The sequence below is a fragment of the Dendropsophus ebraccatus genome, chromosome 4 (assembly GCF_027789765.1).
Source record: "Dendropsophus ebraccatus isolate aDenEbr1 chromosome 4, aDenEbr1.pat, whole genome shotgun sequence".
NCBI classification, from domain to species: domain Eukaryota; kingdom Metazoa; phylum Chordata; class Amphibia; order Anura; family Hylidae; genus Dendropsophus; species Dendropsophus ebraccatus.
In genome coordinates, this window is record NC_091457.1 from 123,115,071 (window position 1) to 123,138,813 (window position 23,743).

General features: G+C 41.0%; 1 protein-coding gene across 2 annotated transcripts in view; it reads left to right on the forward strand.

The window, feature by feature from the left end:
- Positions 1-23,743, forward strand: part of ADAMTS9 (ADAM metallopeptidase with thrombospondin type 1 motif 9) — a 187,263-nt gene that overhangs the window by 59,639 nt on the left and 103,881 nt on the right. For both annotated transcript variants that reach the window (XR_011362637.1, XM_069966925.1), the window contains exons 10-16: positions 287-428; positions 2,446-2,553; positions 5,927-6,072; positions 6,396-6,577; positions 6,658-6,794; positions 12,279-12,396; positions 14,382-14,477. Coding sequence is in view for 1 of the 2 variants with exons in the window: in XM_069966925.1 (XP_069823026.1) it covers positions 287-428; positions 2,446-2,553; positions 5,927-6,072; positions 6,396-6,577; positions 6,658-6,794; positions 12,279-12,396; positions 14,382-14,477 (929 nt within the window). In the remaining variant the exon portion in view is untranslated. The remainder of the gene's footprint in view (positions 1-286; positions 429-2,445; positions 2,554-5,926; positions 6,073-6,395; positions 6,578-6,657; positions 6,795-12,278; positions 12,397-14,381; positions 14,478-23,743) is intronic.

The window sequence follows — 23,743 nt, forward strand, 5'->3', positions numbered from 1 at the left end:
ATGGAGAAATGCCTCATCTAAAAGTCCTTTCTCTTGTCTTGTGCTGTCATGTCAGCAATGCCTGAGTAATTTTCAGGACATGATCACTCCTCTAGATCTGCCGTAGAGACATCTTCAATAGTTCTGAAAGCTGCCAGAATAGGAGGTGTTTTGGCGATAAGGAAACATCAAGTCAAGTGATGTTTGCTGCTGGGGAAAAAAAAAAGTTTGAGTGGTTCAAAAAGAACACGTCAAATGTAACGGATGGACATTTCTACGGTGCTGATTCTGTGTCATTCCCTTCCAGTACAGGATATGGTGAATGCTTGCTTGATGAACCTGTATCAAGATCATACTCCATGCCTCAGCAACTACCCGGTGTCATATACAATGTCAATAAGCAATGTGAGTTGATATTTGGGCCTGGATCGCAGGTGTGCCCATATATGGTTAGTACCTTTATATTTTGAGTATATAAATATTGTATTGCACTGGTGTTATAATATACTATTGTTGGTTCTTCATGCTTACAGCAGAAATTAGGGAGAGTTTAGGAACCACATATTAGGGCCATACCACATGGGCTGGTATTCTTCACAATATCTGCTAGATCAGTGCTTGCTTAGAGAGCCTATTACAGCCCTTGATGGTCATGCAGCAAGGGCTGTATGGATACCTTTAGCCATGTCCAAGCAGATAGTAAATAATAAAGTAATATTTTACCTTCCTATGCTCCCCGGCTTCCCTCCGGTTTCTCCCCGTATTCCCCGAAGCCACCACTGCCACTTCTGAGACATCTCTGAAGTGACAAGCCACTTAACCAATCACTGGCTGAGACAGGACAGAGCCACGGCCAGTGATCGGCTGAATATATGTGTCCATCAAAAGTGTGCAATTGGCTCAATATTCCCGGAGGTGTAAGTAATATGGAAAAGTAATATGGATTTAGCTTTACTAGATAAGTGGTCAACACAATGGAAACTGCAGTTCAATGTTTCTAAATGGAAAATAATGCACTTGGGGAGTAGGAATCCTCTAAATAAGTTATCATATCTGCAGTTCAGTGTTGGCAAAGACTTCAGAAGAGAAGGATTTAGGTGTAGTGATTTTGACAGCTTTAAAATAAGTCACCAGTGCAACCAGGCAGTAGGGAAAGCTAATTGTATGCCGGGCTGTAGAGGTATAAACAGTAGGAAGATGGAGATCTGGAATACTGTGTCCAGTTCTAGAAACCTTACCTACAAAAAGCTATTTATAAAAAATAGAACAAGCTACAAAAATGGTGGGCTGTATTAAACATGAAAACCAAGAAAAACTTAAGGCTCTAAATCTGTTTAGTCTAAAGGAAAGAAGGGAGGGGGGGGCATGATTGAAAACTTTACATAAACTCAACTCAAGAACAAGTGGACACAGTCAGAGATTAGTCGGAAAGATCAGAGGTAACATTATAAAATATTACTTTACTGAAAGAGTAGTAGATGCTTGAAATAAACTTCCAGGAGATGTGGATGGTAAATCTACAATAACTGCCTGGGATAAACATATATGTAAGATAATAAGAAAGGACTAGACTGACCAAGTGGTGTTTTTCTGCCGACAATCTTCTATGTTTAATAGCCATTTGCATTAGCACTTCCATAGAATGCCTTAGGCACGTTTCTTAGGCTCCTAGGCCCAATATAAATGCTTTAATAGGCCATCCTAATTATAGTTCTGGTTCCAATTTTAGTTTTGGTTTCCTTATATGAGAAGGAGAAGCTTCTTGGACCACCTCAGGTTCCAGAAATGACTATAATAAGCTCTGAATTTGCTATAGCTACACCCTTGCACTAGGCCTCATGCGCTATCGGCTATATAGACAGGTCCTTGCTAATGATCATTATATGATCAGCATCATATGAACCTAAATATGAAAATTCTATATGACCCATTGACCTCTCTGGGTCCAGAATTAGATCCCCATTCAACTTGAAGCTTCTATGAAATCATACAGCCATGTGCATGAGGCCTAAACTCACTCATACATCAGCAATATCTAATTTCCCAGTAGCTTCCTGTCAGGCATCTCATTCAGTCGCTGTCAATATTCTTATAATATAAATTATGCATTTTGCATACTTTGCAGTTTATACCCTGGGATTATTTTGTTCTCTGTTTGCAGGGTGACATGCAGTAATGTGTTGGTTATGTACGAGTCGTTGTGAATGTGCATTTCCCAGGTTTTTAAGCATTTCCCTTTGTGAATGTAAACTTTGTTCCATATTTAAATAGGTTGTTTGAGGGTAGAACGAGGGTCATTAAAGCTGTACAAAGTGGGTCCCTCTCTTTGAATAATGAAGCCGAGCTCTGAGAAAGTGTTTTATTAAAGTGCAGCGTAGGCAATTTTCACTGAATAGATACATTTACGTGTTATACATTAAACTGCCTGGGAATAAACTGTGTGTGTGTTCGTTTCTACCCATGTAGCAAATGCAGTGTCGGAGACTGTGGTGCATTAACATGGAGGGGCCTCACAAAGGCTGCCGAACCCAACACACCCCTTGGGCGGATGGGACCGAATGTGAGCCTGGAAAGGTGAAAACTTTCTCCTAAGTGTTATTATCTGAATAACTGGTCTTTGTCATTGCGGCACATGGTCTTGTATATGTCGGACCATGAAAAAGCCATCATGGAGATGCTGATGTCATACAGGAAGCAGTAAAAATCCGACACAAAGAGCCTCTGAATTCCCATGTCCCTTTCCCTTTTCCCACAGTTACACTTCGCTGCTCCCCAATTGCAGACCCAGGGAACCATCTCCGAGACTCATTGTGGTGAAACGTCCCTGCTGTTATGCTTTAAAATGACTCCGTCTACAATTAAATAGATAACAGTAGAAATGGAGACAATGATTGAGGGTTTATGTCAACAACCTTGACTTTGGTTGGTACTAGGCAAGAATAATATAACCTCCTGGACCCTCCTGGACTCCTGCTTAATATATGACGGACATTATCAGATATAGCTTATTCTTTCCTATTTATCAGGGTAATTAACAAAGTTCTAGTAATCCAGAAAGTCTGACATGCTTGTTTGGTACAGTTGTGGTTTATTATTTTTGTGTAATTTACTCTATAATGTTTTAATGTGATAACATACAATATATCATGGCCCTATTCATTATCATACATAGTACAGAACACCCAAAGTTATTAGTGCCCCTACATATTAAAGGGGTCCTCTAATTCTGTTAAAAAAAACTCAGCCTATCCTTAAAGGGATACGCCATGCTCCCTGCTGCCACCTTTGTCTGTGACAGGAACTGTCCGGAGCAGTAGTGGTTTTCTTTGGGGATTTTCTACTGCTGTGGACAGTCCCTGTCATGGACAGAAGGACAATGCTTTGGCCAGTGATTGGCTGGATGGTCAGGCCCTGCTAAGAAGACTTATCGAAACAATCAAGACAATCTGTGGACCAAACAGTGCTGGAATGGGAGCTGTGGGGGGACCAAGGTAGCAGAGTATTAGTTGTATATTTATTTTCACTGCTTTCCTAGGAGCTGTGTGTATGAAGAAAAAGGGGGTCATTCACAGAAAGAAGCAGTAAGAGAAAGAAAATATGTACAGACATGAGCTAGAGTGAGAGAGGAAATTATCTGACTTATCCAAGATCAGTCTAGAAAGCTCCGTCTGGTACAGACTTCTCAGCTAAGAGGCAGCCACAATTGGGCAATCATGAGCAGAAAGCCTGTCCTCCGTGTAATTATTGGTATAAAATTTGAAATAGCACTTGTTGATAAGGAAGGAATTTTCATTCCCCAGGTGGAATAGAAATTCTGTCTATGTCCTGTGTGAAACAGGATTAAGTTACAACCATTGTTAGAAGTTGACCCTCAGGTGCAAGAGGCTTGGGTTAAGAAAAATTCAAGTATGAGAAACCGAATCAGGTCCTAGAAGATAAAGTTTCATAAACAGAAAGATTCTTGATTCATTCACGACTTAAATCCTGAGAAAATATTTTCTTCTTTGCTTTACTATTTTATTATACTTTTTGACATCTATAGGCTATGTTCACACACTTTAAAAAAAAAAAAAAAAAAATGACGGCTTTTAAAATGATCTGTGTTTTCGTGTTTAAAATGATCATTATCATCATTTACAGTGTCATTAAAAAAAATAAATAAATAACTAGGAGAAATCTGCCCCCTATAAGCTACACTTGCCCTGTAGTGTAATGGAAACCGTGAGGGGAGTGAGGCATACCCTGTTGTTACAAATTTCGGTATGTAGCCCCAGAACCCCTAATCTCCAGCACAGTCTTAGTGACTTTAGACCACCAACCCTCATTGTCTTTATGCCACTGCTCATCATACACTGGATATGTATTTTCTTCATTGGCTCTTCGCCCATGAGCCAAGTTACAGAGATACGGATCCTTATTAGGGCTAGTCACAAGCTGCTGATCCTTCATCATAATCTTACTTGCTATCATTGTACACAAAAGGCATCAATAAGGTCTAATAGTTTTTGGTTTTTTTTAATAATTCCATAAGGAACAGACCTAGGGGCAAAAGATTGGCTCCAAAGTCAGCTTGTAGCATGGGGTTTGGTGCTGTTCTCACGCAATGGAAATATGAATTTAAAGTGACAGGCAATTATTTACAAAATACAGGATACAGTCCTGTGAGGGATATGCAGTCCAAGCTATTATGGGGTTGCCTTTAATGGAACTTTAAGTCCCTGCTGTATTATGGGCCAAAGCTAGTGTCAGAGCTTGGGCCCTGCAGGGTCATCCGGTACTCTGGGGAAGTCAGTCAAACCCTGATTGAACATTGCAGTAAGTTTAAAATACTCAGACTTTATTTCCCAGCATCGAGACGGGCGTTCATTAATATTGTACTCATAATAGTTAACTTTAATGTGTCTACCTGAGCTGTACCATAAGCTGTTCTGGTATGTTGCCTATTGATTCATAATCTAGTGATGTATATTCAGTTTCTTGCATGTTCTAACCATTACCCTAGCTTAGTCATTGTTCCAGCTCAACCTTCCATTTACTAAAGTGACTGATGGAGCTGTCAGTTTTCTCCTGACAATGATTGAAAAGACTTGAGCGATATAAAACGCAATGGAACCCGGGAGGCCATTAAATCACACAGAGTCATCTAGCTAAGGGGAGCACTCCCAATTTAGAACTTGAGTCTGCTAGTAGCGGAATTCAACCAGAGAAGGGACAAGGCATTTTGATGATGTGTCCTGCCCCCCCCCCCATCCATTCATAGAACCAAGATAGGGAGGAAAGCCAAGAGCTGATTATACAGGTATACTGTTTAGAATAGATCACAGCAGATCCTAAAGTAAATACAGACATTAGACCTGACATGATGGGAATTGTGTTTTTTTGACAGCTGGAGGGCCGCTTGATTGACACCTGTCCCTAAGGTAAAACAGACCTCCAAATTAAATGTTCTAAATAAATAGACTCTAAAGCAGGCTACTAAATATATTCAGAGTGAGACCAGACCCCCAAATAGAGACTTCAGACTTTGACATAGAAACTCAGTTTCCTCTTCTGTGGTTGCCTATACGTGTAATAAAGAATTATGGGATAGGTGTTGGAAATCCCAAATACAGAAAGCATTGCTTGATGGCCTTATAATAAAGTGAGAAGTCAAAATTGCATACAGGGTATCAGGAAACCCACCTTTAGTTCCAAGGTGGTCTAAGCACTTTACAGAATATGAACCTTTGCTCAGTTTTTAGAATTAGCGATTCAAACGCACTACCAGTTGTATACATACTATAGTGGCAGCGCATGTTTCTGCTACTGAGCCTGTAGGAATGCCTGTTACTGAGCCTGTTCAGTCACATTAGGCGGGAGATTCCAGAACTGTATCTAATCCAATGTCAATGCAAAGAGGACATTGTATACTAAATTTATATTAGCTCTGTGTTTTCTATTGCAACAGCACTGCAAGTATGGCTGGTGTATTCCGAAAGAACGTGATGCCACAGTTGTCGATGGTTCCTGGGGACCTTGGAAGCCATTCGGTGCTTGTTCTAGATCTTGTAGTGGTGGGATTAAAACCGCCATTAGAGAATGCAACAGACCTGAGTAAGAATCTTTGCCTTTCTATGTCATCAATTTCGATTTTACTTATTATGTATAAAAATCAATAGTTGAGTTGGTGAAACTATTGAAAGCATCGAATATATGGTGCATGGTAATGATTCTGTTCTGTCACTTCTACTAATGTCTCCAGCACCCCTTTCTTTTCCTGTAGTTTAGATCAAACAACATTAAGGCGGAGCAGTGAAAATGTCCATGTGCCCATATATACGAATGAAAGAGCTGCTCAGATGAGACAACACTATTAAGATTTAAGAGAAAAGATTAATATAGCATTTTGTATTGTATAACACCTGCTGTTTCTCCAGGCCAAAGAATGGTGGTAAATACTGCGTGGGACGCAGGATGAAATTTAAGTCTTGCAATACTGAGCCCTGCTCAAAGCAGAAGAAGGATTTCAGAGAGGAGCAGTGCTCTGATTTTGATGGGAAACATTTCAATATCAATGGCCTACCTCCTAACGTGCGCTGGGTGCCTAAGTACAGCGGAAGTAAGTGCTGCTGAATTGTGTTCTCTTCTCATTCTGCTGAATTTAAACGTTATTGACAAAGCATTTCTATCTGTCGGCAGTTCTAATGAAGGACCGCTGTAAACTATTCTGCCGTGTGGCAGGAAGCACAGCCTATTATCAGCTCAGGGACAGAGTTGTCGATGGGACCTCATGCGGACCAGACACAAATGATATCTGCGTGCAAGGACTGTGTCGGGTAAATACTTATGAGCTTGATTTGTGCTGTACCGTTTTTTAGTTCTTGTGAAGTGTACTTAATGACTTCGAACAAGGAATAAGTGCATATTGAAGGGATGATATTGCCATTTTTTCTAGCTTGCTAAATAGATAGATAGATAGATAGTGTCATCGGCTGATCGTTCTTTAGGTTGAAATCTAAAATCATCGATTTCACAAACATCATACATTACCTGTCCAGGCGCATGTCTTCTCCTTCTCCTGGTCCCGTGCGGAAGCATCAGCTTCGGAGCGGTCTGTCTGAGTTGACAGAGCGCTCAGCCATTCACTGGCCAGGAACGCCACAGCTAGTGATTGGCTGAGAGTTCTGTCAGTTCAATCAGGACGCTCCGAAGCTGATGCTGCCGCGCGGCATCGGGAGAAAGCAAAGACCTGCGCCTGGAAAGGTAATGTATGAAACAAGCGCTGCAAGGACATCGGTAACAATGTCCCTGCAGCCCTCGCTAATGATTGTTGGGCCGTCAAATAGGCCCAGTAAATGAGCACCGATCTAGCAGATCGGCGCTCGTTTACATCGTTGATCGGGCCCTGCTCGGCCCGTGGAATAGGACCCTAAATTACTGGAAAACCTTACTCCTGTGCTTAACCAATATGCCCATCCCCAGATTGTGTTGCCATTATGACATGCTTAAGGCTGGTAATTTCCAGAACTCCAGTTCACTACCATAAGGGTTAACATCCTTTATAAGTAAAAATAAGTCCTCAATAACTTACCTGAAACTTCCATTTGACTCCTGAACCACTAAACCATAGCTGTGAGAGTTTATAAAATATGCCATGCAACATGTAACATTTTCTTACATTAAATTGACTTTTGCACTTTTAAATTAATGCTATGAACATATAAACTATGAAAATGGTGCTAAACACAGAAAATTCTCAACTCACAAAGAGTCATCTTTCAGTATTCAGGAGATAAAAAAAAAAACCCTGTGGAGGAAAACTCTAGGGAACCATGGCTTCAGAATTGCCCTTTTCTTGGGCTTAGAGGATTATAGCCAATCTGTAATTCATTATATATGTAATAAAATTGTACACAGCGCCAGATATACAGTGACAATATGCAAAAAACATATGCAATAAAAAATGTATCATTATACAGGTAATATAGCTAATAAGGAAATGTTTCCTCCAGTTCTCCTGGTAAGACAAAGAGGTAAGTATAGGAGATTGCATAAAATTATATACCCCAACCTCCTCATAATAAAACACTTGGCGCACACATAATATTTTCTCTTAAAGCTAAACCACCCGTACTTAACCTTTACCTCCGGCCTCCTTTGCCACTGGCAACTTAATCAAACAGCCTAATTTGTTGGAGGTCCCACTCCTGCGATTCCTAAAAGCTACAGGTGCCACAATAATCGGCTGATGATCCTAGGTCCCACATTTTGCAGCTTTTTAGGGAAATGGGAACCTTTGCCATCCATGTATTTCCCCACCATGCAGGATAAGGTTCACACTACGTATAAGTACGGCCGTTGTTGCCATCGGCAACAACGGCCGTACTTTATGCACCTGTGAACACTGCCTTTCGATCTATGGGATCCCGTCAGGAGCGTATACACATCGTATATGCTCCGGCCGGGATCCCATGCGGTGCCGCAAATAACTGACATGTCAGTTTTCTGCGGCCGCAATTCAATAAATTGCGGCCATAGCAAACCCTGTCAGTTCACACAATGAAGCTAGTGGCTATGGCCGCTTGCTTCATTGTGTGCTGTGGGAGGTTCTGATGTGGTACTTAAAGGGGTTGTCCAGCAAAAAAAAAAAATTTCTTTCAAATTAACTGGTGTCAGAAAGTTATATAGATTTGCAATTAACTTCTATTTAAAAATGTCAAGTCTTCCCATACTTATCAGCTACTATATGTCCTGCAGGAAGTGTCGTTTCTTTACATTCAGAAACAGTGCTCTCTGCTGACATCTCTGGCTGAGTCAGAAACTGTCCAGAGCAGGAAAGGTTTTCTATGGGGATTTGCTGCTGCTCTGGACAGTTCCTGACTCGGCCAGAGATGTCAGCAGAGAGCACTGTTTCTGAATGTAAACAAACGACACTTCCTGCAGGACATAAAGTAGCTTATGGTAAGTATGGGAAGACTTGAAATTTTTAAATACAGTAGAAGTAAATTACAAATCTATAAAACTTTTTGACACCAGTTGATTTGAAAGAAAACATTTTTCGCTGGACAACCCCTTTAAGTACCAGCCAGGATGATCTGGGCAGAGACCGGCCATTCCGTGACCCGGCGGGGGTCACGGAACGGCCGATCGTTCATGTAATGTGAACGACATTTTTATTAGACAATCCCTTTAATCATGTCTATCACATGTTATGTTGAGGTAAGGAACTGTAATGCTGGCCCTGAACCTCAGCACTGCAGCTTTATTAAGTGAGTGTGGCAATATGGGACTTTTTGTTGAGTTTCCCTTTGATAGTCATTTGTTAGATATAATAGGCAATAACCTTACAGTAGTAAATGCTAAAATGCCATACGACTTTTCCACTCTTTTTGTTTGAATGATCTTTTAAAATTTGCCAGTATTGTTATGTCGCTCTGAAAAGAACCATTGTGCTTATGTCCAGTCGTGAGGGCGAGTTACCCCTTTTGTCAATCACAAATAACATTCTGTGAAGTTTCATTGTATCCTATAAGGAAATTATTTTTTTTTTATAACTAATGATACATATTTTTCTTCTGTTCTTGTTTGTAAATTTGCTGCTAGATTTCTAAGTATTTAAGTTGTTTTAATGTTAATATACTATGTGAATAATTCCTCAAGGGTTATTAGAAAAATCACAGATACTTTTTTTTACAAAAACAGCATCACCCTTGTACTCAGGTTGTGTGTGGTATTGCAATGCAGCGCCATTTACTTCAATGGAACTTAACTACAACATTACACTTAAAGCAACTCTGTACCCACAATCTGACCCACCCAAACTGCTTGTACCATCAGATAACTGCTTTTAATCCAAGATCTGTCCTGTGGTCCGTTCGGCAGGTGATGCAGTTATTGTCCTAAAAAGCAACTTTGAAACTTGCAGTTCTGTGTCAAATTGGCGTGGCCTAGAGTGTCTATGCCTTAGGCTTGCACCGCCCCTCCATCCCTCCTCCCCGCCTTCCTCACCATTAGAACACCCCTGGGCAGAATTTTTCCTATTGTTCACTTGTCCGAACACTGCACAGGGGCCTTAACTATCCAACCCATGTGCAGTGTTCACACAGGTGATGAATAGCAGAAATTGTTCTATGGGCATTGCTAATGATGAAGAGGGCGGGGAGGAGGGATGTAGAGGCAGTGCAATCCTAGGACATGGGTACTCTAGGCCACGAAAATTTTAACACAGGACTGCAAGTTTGAAATTAGTTTTTTAGGACAATCACTGCATTACCTGCCGAACGGACCGCAGGACAGATCTTGGATTAAAAGCAGCCATCTGAAGGTACAAGTGGTTTGGGGGGTTCGATTGTGCGTACAGTCACTTTAAACAAGGACAAGAGAAGTTGTTATTTCTGAAAGGAAGCAGACATGTTTTTCTAAGCCTCAATAAACCCTTTAAACCATTTTTTCTCTATAATATAATTCATTTACAAAAAAAAAAAGCTTAATCAGCTTTGCATATAACTATGTTACATTTTCCGTCTACAGCTCCAATGCAAACCTATAGTTACAGTATCTACATTTGTCTGTACATTTCGGCAGTGTACCAAAGATTTATTCGACCAATGTGTGTGGTCTATGTAAATATGGGAAGCCATAGCTCTGCACTGGAGCTGAAGTCACAAAACGGTGTAAGATTTTTAAAACTACCTGCACAGTTTTTCATTTTTATTTTTAAAAATGGCTAGAAAGGTCTTGAAACATTTTTCATCTTATCCCTTTAACTTGGATATTGCCATCAGTAGTGCCCATAAAATATGGGCCTGTGGCAGCCATAAAATTATCCTTCCTATTTTCAAAGGAACCCGTTGGCATCCTTCCATTTTATAGACAAGAGCCGTAGGACCCCCGGCTTCTAAGATAATTAGAGAAACTGGTCAAACGTCCATGAATTTATGGGCACTTGCCAACACTGATGAGCTGGCCATGACTTAAGCTAGTACTTCATTCACTTGGCTCTTGCTCCTGTGTGGAGTGTGGAGAAAGTTGTTGGAAAAATTAGAGAAAAAGACTTGTTGATCTTTATAAATTAAAAAAAAAATAGATTGATAATTTATGGCTTTGGGTTTATGTTACAGTCATTTTTGCAGAATTTAAAGGAGAACTGTAATGAAAACTGAGACTTTTAGATGGTGCTCAGGGTTTATTATTATAGGACTTTTTGATGTATTTCATTGACTAAACTCAAGCAATTTGCTTCTTTTTCATGTTTTTAACCTGATGCTCTTTTGGAACAATTGTTGTTGCTGACCAAACCATGATGTGGATGATAGTAACAACAGTGCCATCTACAGGCTTAAGGAAATGTCTACTAAACAAACAGAGGCATAAGCCATTTATTTTTACTAAATTATAATAAAACATATGGGCTTATTTTTCAGTGCGCCAAAGAGACTGAAAAAGGAAACTTAGACCAAAGCCTTGCACCCATTTCAGTCACACTTTGACTAAGCACTTAAAGTGACTTTGTCCTTCTGCACACCATCAGCCACCTACATGGGCTGACAGAGAATGGTGCAATAATGTAAATTTTACCTTTTTCTAAAGCTGAGGACCTTTCTAGAAGTCATAAAGTAAGGTTTTTATTCTAGGCTGAAGTGTCAAAGAGGCGTGGTCGAGCTGCAGAAGTGCTGCTGTATTGTTACTAGGCCCCACTGGAAAAAAAATGTGTGCAGGTCTGACTGCTGGGACCTCAACCTATTACCAAAATGAAGAAACAATGCTCCCTGGTATGAGCAGGGCACACCATGTATGCATGGCCAGTGATCCATTGACTTTTTATGACACTTTTGAACATTGCAGAATGTGGAGCCCAGCATTCAAACCTCAACTGATCTATATAGTATTCCCTATCCTGTGGATAGGAGCTGAGTATGTTACTTTAAGGATCCTGATCAGAATACAAAATGGATAGTGTTGTGTTTTTACTATATGTAAGGGGTTAGGTTTCTCCTTGAGGAGAACATCACAAATACTTGCAGAGACATACAGGCCAATTGTGCTCAACTGGAGAATTCTGGGAAGTGGGATATGCAGAGCAGCTCTTTTGCGCCACCTTTGTAGAAAGAGAGCTGCTCTGCATACCCTTCTTATTGGGATTCAAAGAACACCAAATAAAGGACCCCTGTATCATGTCCCGTCCCCTCAGGCCCTTCACTAGGCATAATATATATAGTCGACAAGTTTTACAAGTTTTATTGTAACCAGCCACAAGGATGATGTTTCATTGTAGCCCAATTCTTTTTTTTCATGGATCTTTTCAATATCTTTTTTTAAAGCAAGCTGGTTGTGATCACGTCCTAAACTCGAAAGCCAGAAGAGATAAATGTGGCGTTTGTGGTGGAGACAATTCATCCTGCAAAACAATAGCTGGAACGTATAACATAGTTCATTACGGTAGGTACTGCTATAGTAAAATAGATTGTGCAGAGAAGGCTTTTATAGTTGCAGGTTAGTGCTGTGATCTCCAACTGGTGTCCTTCCAGGTGTTGTAAGACTACTGTCCCTCGCATATCATGACAGCCACTGGTTTTAACTGGTTTTAATTTAATTGTTAGCCGGTCCCAAGACTGGAACATGTCTGCTGCTTAGGTAAAGTGCAGTATGGGGAAAAGATGGGTTGCACAAAATGACAAAATCTGGCCAATTTGGCCACATTGTAATGGTATCTGCAAGAGCCAGCCCCCTTCTAATAAACCACAATATAAACAATAATAAACTCACATTACCACATAACCTTAGGGTAAATTAAAGTTCAACTCAGTAGAACTGCAAGTATCTGGGTGTTATGCCAATACTATGGATACTAAAATGTGGCCATATTTGTGGTTGCCTAAACCCACTTTCAAGGGAAACTCACTCACTTTCAAGGGAAACTCGCTGTGAAGCTGCTGACTGTTTCATAGTGATAATAGCACAGACAGTAGGGTGCTAACACACACGACCGACGTGCAGCAGATCTGCAGCAGATTTGATGCTGTGTTCAGTTATTTACATAAAATCTTCTGCGTATCTGCAGCAAAAAATTCACTGCGATACGGTGTGTGTGAAGATACCCTTAGGGGGAGATTTATCAAACATGGTGTAAAGTGAAACTGGCTCAGTTGCCCCTAGCAACCAATTAGATTCCACCTTTCGTTTTTCAAAGAGTCTGTGAGGAATGAAAAGTGGAATCTGATTGGTTGCTAGGGGCAACTGAGGCAGTTTCACTTTGCACCATGTTTGATAAATCTCCCTCTTAGTTTGTAGGTTTGTTGCTGCAATACTTGAAAAAAATAATTCTGTCTGGCCCTGCAAGGTGCTCCAGTTTTTCTCTAGAGAGAAATTTCCATGCTAGGATCCAGTGAGACTAGCTTATCACTTCATTATCAGCCATGGCCCAAAAACTAAGGCATAGAAACCAAGGGAAAAGGGCTGCATTCTCCTGCACAGCAAGTAGATGTTAGAGGTAGTGTGCAGAGAAAACCATTAAGCCTCAGAAATTAGCTGGCACTGTGCCCATCATTCAGAGGATTGGGGAGCATCCTAGCAATCATATAGCATTAAGAGATGGTATATTCCAGCGATATTCCATCACATTTTCACCTTTATGCTGATATATCACTGTTAGAGTTCTCCTTTAATTGTTTTATGTGGGTCAGAGTCATTAAATGGAAAATCCCATGAAAATAAAAAAAAGCAAGGCAGGGGGGTGCGGAAACTTAATAAACTACTATACTTATCTGTCCCCATGCTTCCATAGTAATGATGGATGTCATTTTTGGCTGGAATCTGGGTTTTTCACTTACCCGGCACTTGCAGCTGTAACGTCACAGCCCAGCTGAGTAATTGCCCACTCAGTCAGTCAGTAACTGAGGAGGTGTCCCGCCCCAGACTCTGGCTGAGTGGACAACCGCTAAGCCGGGTACTTGATGTTGCAGCTGGAAGAGCTGCAGAAGGGCAGCGGCTGTCAGCTGCACCCAGGAGCAGCACTACGGGGCACAAGTAAGTAAGCTTTATCATGTTCCCGCACCCCCTGCCTTCCTGCTTTTTTTATGTCATGGGACTTCTCCTTTAAACATCTTGGAACAGGTATCAGAACTCATAGCTCATAGCAGCTCAAGACAATGAGAGGAGACAATCCAAAATTTGCAAAAGGATTACGATATAATAGACTGTAATAGAGACATCTCAGACACAACTGCATGGATTGGCTTTGTCATCTAAGCATAACATACTGAGCGGCCATGCTTTTCTTCCTTTGTTCTTAGTAAACATAGAAAGTTGTGTTTTGAAGTGATGCTACATGCATTTGGCAGAAGTGTAACCTGTGCCGCCTTTGTAATGAACATCCTGTCTATTAATCTGAACTAACCGTGCACTTCATCCTTTGTGCTTCTCAGGCTACAATACCGTGGTTCGTATTCCAGCCGGTGCTACTAACATTGACGTGCGGCAGCACAGCTACTCAGGGAAGCCGGAAGATGACAACTACCTTGGTGAGACCACACTGTGTATAAATTCCTCAGAGTACAGACTGTCTTTAATCTTGGCAAACCCTCCAGTCTTCTCATTAGAAATTACAAATATTTCACTTCTGCTGAAGTCTATTCGTGCTGACACTTTACTGGCTCATATTTTCATGGTTCCATGTCTTCTTTTAAAGAGCAGCCGCCATAGACACAATAACACATTGCATTTACTTCATAGAAAGCTCTTCCAAAACTAAGACAATCACAAAATTTCCCATTGCCGGGATACTATAACGGGAAGTCACCTATCTCCCTGAAGCGCCACCACAAGTCAAATTAAGTACTTATCTGCTAATATGTGTCCTGTAGGAAGTGGTGGATTCTTTCCAGTCTAACACAGTGCTCTCTGCTGCCACCTCTGTCCATTACAGGAATGTCCAGAGCAGCAGAGGTTTTCTATGGGGATCCGCTACTGCTCTGGATAGTTCCTGTCATGGACAGAGGTGGCAGCAGAAAGCACTGGGTCAGACTGGAAAGAATACACCACTTCCTGCAGGGCATACAGGAGCTGATAAGTACTGGAAGACTGGAAATTTTTTTCAAATAGACCCAAATTACAAATCTCCATAACTTTTTGAAACCAGTTGATTTAAAAGAAAAGAAATTCGCTGGAGTACCCCCTTAAGGCATCCCATTCTAAACTTATAGGAATTAATATGGAGTTGGTTTTGAAGGAGTAACAGTTATCACTTGTCTAGGAAGACTTTCTACAGGATTTTACAAATGTCTGTGGAATTTTTTGACTATTACTTCAGAAAATGTGTGAGGTCAGACATTGATGTTGGATGAAAGGCTTTGGCTCACAATTTCCGTCCTAGTTCATCCCAAAGGTGTTGGTTGGGGTTGAGGTCCGAGCTCTGTGTGGGTCAGTTATGTTCTCCCACATCAAACTCACCCAACCAACCATGCCTTTGTGGAATTTGCTTTGTAGACTGGGGTTAAGTCATGCTAAAAAAGAAAAAGGGTAAACCTAAAGTTCAAACCCTGAGAAACAACCCCATAGCATTATCCCTCCTCCACCAAACTGTATCGTTGGCCATTTTAACCATTGCCTGGCCCATCAGATGAGACTATGGGACTTATCACTCCACATAACATGCTTCCCCTACCCCAGCAGTAAGGACATGCTTTATACCACTACATCCGATGCTTTGCATTGAGCTTGCTCTGATGTAAGGCTTGCATTTAGCTACTTGGGGATGAAAACCAAGCTCCTGGCACAACTTTTTTTTTGCAAATTTTAATGTTAGATGTGGTTTGGTTTTCTGCAGTTTTACAGTCATCAGAGCATTGGTCACTTTTATGTACTATGTGCCCAGCATTCGGTGAGTCCAGACAGGATCACCTGTCAGGAGTCGGAAGAGTCTAACCTGAACTACCATGTTAAAGGGGTTATCCAGCGCTACAAAAACATGGCCACTTTTCCCCCTCTCTTGTCTCCAGATTGGGTGGGCTTTCAAACTCAGTTCCATTGAAGTAAATGGAGCTTAATTGCAAACAACACCTGAACTGGAGACAAGAGAGGGAGAAAAGTGGCCATGTTTTTGTTGCGCTGGATAACCCCTTTAATACTTAGAGTACTATTACACGGAAAAATAATCGGCCAAATCAGCCCGATTCGGCTGATTATCGCTCCATGTAATAAATACAACGATCAGCCGATGACAACGATCATCGGTTGATCGTTGATATAGGTTCTGACCTATTTTCGTCGGGCGCGGACCGCGCACCGTTATGTGTAATAGCGGTGCGTGGTCGGCGACTGACGATATACATTACCTATCCACGTTCCAGGGCAGCTCCTGCGATCTTCTCCCCGGGTCCCGCTCGCTCCCCGGCGGCCCCGGCCTGTGATTGGCTGAGCGGCCTGTCAGCTGACAGGCCACTCTGAAGCTAGAACACGTGGGACCTGTGAAGAAGCGGAATGCAGAAGCAGCCCTGGAGCGTGGATAGGTAATGGATGTAGTTTAAACCTGGTAACGATGTCCTTGCAGCCCTTGTTAAACGATTATTGGGCTGTGTAATAGGCCCAGTAAAAGAGCGACAATCTAGCAGATCGCTGCTCGTTTACAGGTATTATTGGGCCCCCATCGTCCCGTGTAATACCACCCTTAGGCTATCACCATTCTTGGACATCAATCAATGAGATTTTTTTTTTTTATTGGGGGGGGGCATACCATAATGTATCAGTTTTTCCCGGAGTACTCCTTTAAGACTGATACAAAGGTGTCTTATTAAAACACATTCTGTCTTCTGCTCTGTCTCTAGTAAACTATGTCATCTGTTATAAGCAATTGTATCATCTCTCAGCTCTAAATTCAGACCTTGGCTCAACATTGAAATATAAATTGTTATTGTAAATGATGTGGGTCTGTTCTGTATCCAGCAGCCTATGATGATCTCCTAGTAAAGGCCTATCCTCGGCCTGCATTCTGCATCTTGTGATGTTCTAAGAACTGGTTACACCTTGACATGTGTTGCAGCCACTCTAAGATCCTCCATGATTTATTTATGTTAGGATGATGTGTACAGAAAATAGAGGCTCAGCCGTCCGTCCGTAGGATCAGAGGCTTCAGTCAGTCTGACATTGCTTTTTTTTTCTGCTGTCACTTGTCTTATTCACCCGTCACTCGACAAGTGCAGACAGTTCACGTTGTTCTTTTGTTGTAGTTACACAGATTTCACCTTGTGAGGTATGTGCGCCAACTCTTTCCATCCAGAGTGTGAATTCGAAGAATAATTTATTAGACTGGCATCAAAGCTGTAATATTCAAGTAACAACATAAAAGCAGGAGAAGTAAAGTAATCGCTATATTGATGACGTATACATCAAAGAACTTTTAGTTAAAGATGATTGAGATCCCAGGTGTTACAATATGGAGACCATTGGATGATGCCATAGGGATATAACTAAATAGGATGAAGCTGAGAAATGAGTGACGGACACAATATCTGTCGCTACGGATTCAGCAGGCGTCATCATCAACCTGACTCATAAATGGAAAATCTGACAATATAGGAATATATAGCAATATAAGACTAAGCTGGGTGAAGGAAATCTAACTTTGTCTCTGCTTGTTAGAAGAACAGGCCTCACATAAGTTTTGTATCATGTAGCAGAACCTTCCTCAGCAAATATTCCAGGATTATTTTTTGCCTTTCTACACATTTAGCTTTATGCTACTCTTAAGCACTAAAGGTTGATTTATATCTTCAGTGTGTAGTATATTGCTTATGTCTTAGATGGTCAGAGTACATCAATATCTTCCCATTAAATACTACAGGGATATCAGGACATATTGGAGTGAAAAGTTTTTGGAATTGATTGCCTTTTATACTTGTCTTCACGGAAGTTCCACATTATAATGACTATTGCTCAAAGTGTTCCCATCGTTTCATAAGATTTTCTTAATAAACCTGTAAGATTTTGTTGGATTAACCCTTCACAGTGGTGACAAAGGTGATTTTACTGCTCTCACTGCTATTATTGAGCCCCTTAGAGTCCTCACCATGTTACACAGCTATTTCTCATTCACTCCATTTAAGAGGATGGATGTTTGCCAGTAGTACACATACATGGACTTCCTTTCCTTTACTCCCCAATGAAAGCACATGCTCCTCTATGCTATTCCATGACATAGTGTTGGAGAAAGTGCAGTATGCTGGAGGATGGTTTACATTGTACAGTACTATAGATGTTATGGGGGGGGGGGGGAGAATGGGTTGCTGATCCACCGGGTTTGCAAGATGTTATGTGAGCGATAAGATAAGAAAATCGCTGCTACTGTTGCAGCTGCTGACAAGCTAAGGGGTCAGGGGATGGAGAGGTTACACTTCAGCACTGCAGACATACAGCATTAAGAAAGTAAGTAAGTTTTATGGGTGGTGAGAGATGAGAGGGAAGCCTTGATTTACCTTGTGGATCAACTGTAGCAGGTAGACTGGCACAGCTTGAAGTTACTTTCAGACTCATGTTTTCTCCTGCACATAGCACATGATAAATCCCACACCCACTTCCTGTAATTTTTCCTAATCTAGCTGTTACTAGAGAACAATTTTCCTTGACAACAGACACCTAGTGGCTTTAAAGCTGTTTTTTTCTGGAGTAAGGAGTCATTTTTGGCTAATTAAGTCATTTTTAAATATGTTAGGAATCACATAGTGAGATGGTGTGATGTTGTTTAAAATGACAGTAATGATTTAACGTGTCCTTGTCATTTAAAAATTTTTTGACATGTCACATGTCAGATGGATTATAGAATTTGTTTTGTGAAGCATTGAGAGAGTGAGAGAAGAACCCATTGGTGGACTTCTTCCTACCTCAGTAAGGATCTGAACACCCAAAACCCAGAAGAGCTACCGCTTTGTAGTGTCCAATGATCTGACATCAACACTGTTTTTATTGTGTTGTGTTGATGTGCTCCTCTATTTCTGAGATATAGAGATTTTACTCTTGGGTTGACATTGGGTTGACTACCTTCATTATTCCCTAATTAGTTGGGTGGGGGAGACTACATTCATGAAAGGGGTGTGAATTCCAGGCTCAGTGGATGAGGTCATAAATCTGAGAGGGCATGAACCAGGTGGTGTAAATCGAATTAGAAAATCTACTAAGGTAGAAGTGAGTACAATATAGTTGACCATTGATGTAAAATCACTACTGTAAATCCATATATACAGAACATGCATGGGGGGGGGGGCGGGGGGTAAAGATCTTGGCACCCACACTGCGAAATAATATAAAAGGTTAAAAAGCCATTGGCACCAAGTCACTGTGTCTTCATAGTCTGTTAAAAAAGAAGCACCCTCGCTCTTAAATCACTTAGATGCCTCAGTAACTTTTGACCGTTGTATTGTAACGCACAGGGGTAAAACTGTGACACTCCAGCTGTTGCAAAACTACATTTACCATCATGCCCAGACAGTTAAAGCTTTGGCTATCCAGGCATAATGGGAATTTGCAACAACTGGAGGGCCGCAGGTTTGGCTCCCTTGATCTAATGGGTTAAATGTTCGGAATCAGCAGCCGTTAGAGCAGAATCCCATCTTTGATGACTGTGCTCCTGCTACACCATGCTGATCTATTTCTGCTGGGCACATTGGCAGATATGAAGCCCCATAGTGACAACTGTAAAAATGCATATTAGGGGCCACTAAGGGGTTAACAGTATTCTGCAACCAGTAAGTGTTTGTGCTACTGTTGTGGAAATAAGCAAAGCCAATCGTTCAACCATTACATTCCACGATCATTCCTAACTGGAACACCCCTTTCATGCTCACTTTCGGTTTCAAAGCTTCTCTGGCCTGAAAAATCTCTTTCTTTCTTCTGTAATGTGTTCCTTGAAGTTGAGCTTATGAATAAGAAATCAATGTGAACTGTACTATTTGCAAACAGTGCACTAGGGAGGCATCTAGTGTGCAGCCGCGAACAGCTCTCAGATTAATCAACACAACCCCGGCCCCTTAACCCGAAAAAAAAAGAGGCTCTTTCATCTTTGGCTTCCCACTGCACAATGAATAAAATAAGGTTTCGTCATAGCCGCCGAGTAGAGATCTGCTATTTATACGCTGACTATATAGATGCAAATGGAAAAGTGTGTACGCATACGCTTATTTCACAGCTCACTGAGTGTGTGTGACCGTTCTGTGTGACTTTCCCTGTTGTTTTGTGAGATTGGAGCAGGAATTTAACATTGTCATCAGGTCTGTGGAGTAAACGTTTACTCGCTGGTGAAAGTGGCCGCCCAAGATAGCAGGGAGTACACTCCTTTATTCCGAGGAGGGAAAACTTCACTGGCAAAGAATGAAAATGTCATTGTATAGAGGACTTCATGGAATTCGATTTCTTTTTTGGATAGGGAATGTTATTCTTGGAGAGGAGGAGTGTAAATGCGAGCGGTGGATGTGGCCTTCAAAGGTCACTGCATTCTTGTATCAAAGACCTCAAATAACTAGATATATGATGAGAAAGTGATCTGTATGACCATGCCTGGTAGATAGCAGATGGTAAATGTTCAATTATCAGACAATGATACTCTACCGCTACTTCATAAATGTGTAAACCACTCTATAAATACGTACACTCCGCCCAACCAAGCATATGTGTCTATTATAATGCATTATTTTCTACACAGTACTGGGCATCTACTGGGCTTGAATAATTTTGATCTAACATATATGTGTAGCTTGGTTAAAGGGGTTGTCTGGCAGTAGGCAATTTTTAATATATTGCTGCTGGTATACAGAAAACAATAAAGAGCCTATGCTTACCTGTCTGTGCTCCCCCGGTATCCTGTTGCAGTGTTGCCAGTGTCCCCTTCTGACTGCAGAGCCTCCACTTCTTGTCTTGGGAGTGATAGCCCATTCAGCCAATCAGTGGCTGAAGCATTGTCCCATCTCAGTGAGGGATTGACTAAGTCGTCTGTCACTCCCAAGACAAATTTGTCTCAGAAGTGGAGGCTCTGCAGTCAGCGGGGGACATCGGCAACACTGCAACAGGACACCAGGGGAGCACAGACAGGTAAGTATGCACTCTTTATTGTTTTCTATATACTAGCGCCAAGTAAAAATATAAAAAATTACTTAAAAATTACCGGACAACCAGTTTTAAGCTTAACTCCTACTGCTCAGTATCTACTGGAAAGGTTTAATTGGGTTTCTAGGATTTTAAAGGGTTTTCTGGGCTTAAATTATATCTTGTCAACAGGATAGATCATCAATCACTAATCTGTGCTGACACTGTGCTACACTGATCAGTTGTTTGTTGCCCCACACTACAGTAGAAAAGTTGCTGCCATGTTGTGCCCCCTCCACCAGATTATGATTGTTGGGGTCTCAGCAAATGAACATGACACTTTGTGATAAGTTTTTTTTTTATCTAGTGACCCTTCAGAAAATTAAAAGGGATCCAGAACTAGAAAAAACAGCACCACACCTGTCCTCAGGTTGTGTGTGGTATTACAACTTGGCACCAATATGTTCAATGAATCTAAACTGCAATGTCACACACATACTGATAATAAGAGTGGCGCACATTTTGGGAGAATGCAGCTAAACCTGGATAATCCCTTTAAAGGGGTTGTCCAGCAAAAAAACTTTTTCTTTCAAATAAACTGGTTTCAGAATATTATATAGATTTGTAATTTACTTCTATTAAAAAAATCTCAAGTCTTCCCATACTTATCAGCTGCTGTATGTCCTACAGGAAATGTTTTCTTTTCAGTCTGACACCGTGCTCTCTGCTGCCACCTCTGTCCAGAGAAGCAGCAAATCCACATAGAAAACCTTTCCTGCTCTGGACAGTTACTGTCTTGGACAGGGGTGGCAGCAGAGAGCATTGTTTCAGACTGAAAAGAAAACAGCGATTATAAGTATGGGAAGACTTGGGAATTTTTAATAGAAGTAAATTACAAATTTGTCAGAAAAAGATTTTCACTAGATAACCCCTTTAAGGATTGTCTAAAGTGAATACCCCCTTAAGATCTGTGCCTTAATATTCTGTACAATAATTCATACCCCCCTTTGTCCTGAACCATATTGCCTTCATAATAATAATAATAATAATAATAATAATAATAGTAATAATAATAAGCAGGCTGGCACAAATGAGCACAGATTGGGACATTGCAGTTTGTGTATAACTTCTAATTAAACACTCCCTCAGTACATTATGCTTTAAAGGTCAGCAGGGAATGAGATCATTCCTTTTTCCGTGGCCTCTGTATGCTGCCAACGAATGGGTCAGTTTGTCTTAATTTCCATAATACAGCCTAATTACAAGACTATGCATGACAGTGATTGCTACAAGCCAAACCCTTAGCTTTCTAATGTCGTGTATGCGCATACAGACCTGCACATTATAAGCACTGGGTGGGAGCAAAACACCATCAGGGGATTATATAAGGTGGGTAAAACCAGAACAAAAAATAGTGATTTAAAAATTGTAACATTTCATATTTTCTAAAAACTGGTCATTGAGGCCCATATGGTTATACATGATATATTGATATATATCATGTATAACCATATGGGCCTCAATGACCAGTTTTTAGAAAATATGAAATGTATATATACTGTAGAGAAAAAAAATGTTTTTAAATTGTCTGGAGTCAGAAAGTTATACAGATTTGTACAGTAAAAATGACTTTGATTTAAAAATCTCAAGCCTTCCAGTACTTATCAGCTACTATATGTCCTAAAGGAAGTGGAGATTTCTTTCCAGTATGTCAGGGTGCTATTTTCTGCCACCTCTGTTTTTATGGAGATTTGCTTCTGCTCTGGACAGTTCCTGTCATGGACATAGGTGGCAGCAGAGAACGCTGTGTCAGACTGTTAAGAAACCTTCACTTCCTGCAAGACATACAGCAGCTGATAAATACTGAAAGACTTGGGGGGACATTTATTATGTGGGCAGCGGCCATTTTCTGATGCAGAGGGCCCACTAACACATAAATCTTTTTGCAAACACTTGTTTTGTGAATAATTTATTAGTGAGTTAGCTCTCTGCCCTGCTAATGCCGGGGTGGGGGCTAAACGGGGGTGCGGCAGCACGCATAGGGGGCACGGCCTCTGCATGGACTCCGTTGGAAAAATGTTAAGCCTACTCCAGCTCTGGGCTGAAATAGGTTTCACTACTCACCCACACGGAGGGGCTCAGTGCACATGGCATTTATGTAGAGACATTGTGCCTCTACAGAAATCTGGGGAACTTCAGCACCTGGCGCAAAAATAGATTTAATAAATGTCCCTCTTAAAATTTTTAAATAGAAGTTATTTACAAATCGGAACTACTTTTGAAGGGAAGGTAAGAAGAATCTCACCTGCCGATATGTACATATAACACACAGGGTGCTGAGGGCGAATCCTCGGTGCTATTTTCGTGATGTTAGCAGTTTATTCCCTATGCTACTAAAGGCCCTATTAGTCCCAACCCAGTGCACCAAAACCCCTCTTTAGCATAGAGAACAAACTGCTAATATCATGAAAATAAGAAACTTACCTGCATCCTTAACACTCTATGCGCTATAGAGACACTGCTAATATTTTCCCCTTAATAAGGACAGGGCGTAGATTTATTATACACCCACTGGAACCCTTCCTATTGTTGCCACTCTCTGTATACTAATCCTCTGAGAGATAGTACTCCAAAGAGCTGTGTAGTAATTTCACATCTGTTGCCCCTTTAAGACATGATTTGTACAGTTTTACTCCCACCACAGCCCTTTGAGGCAGAA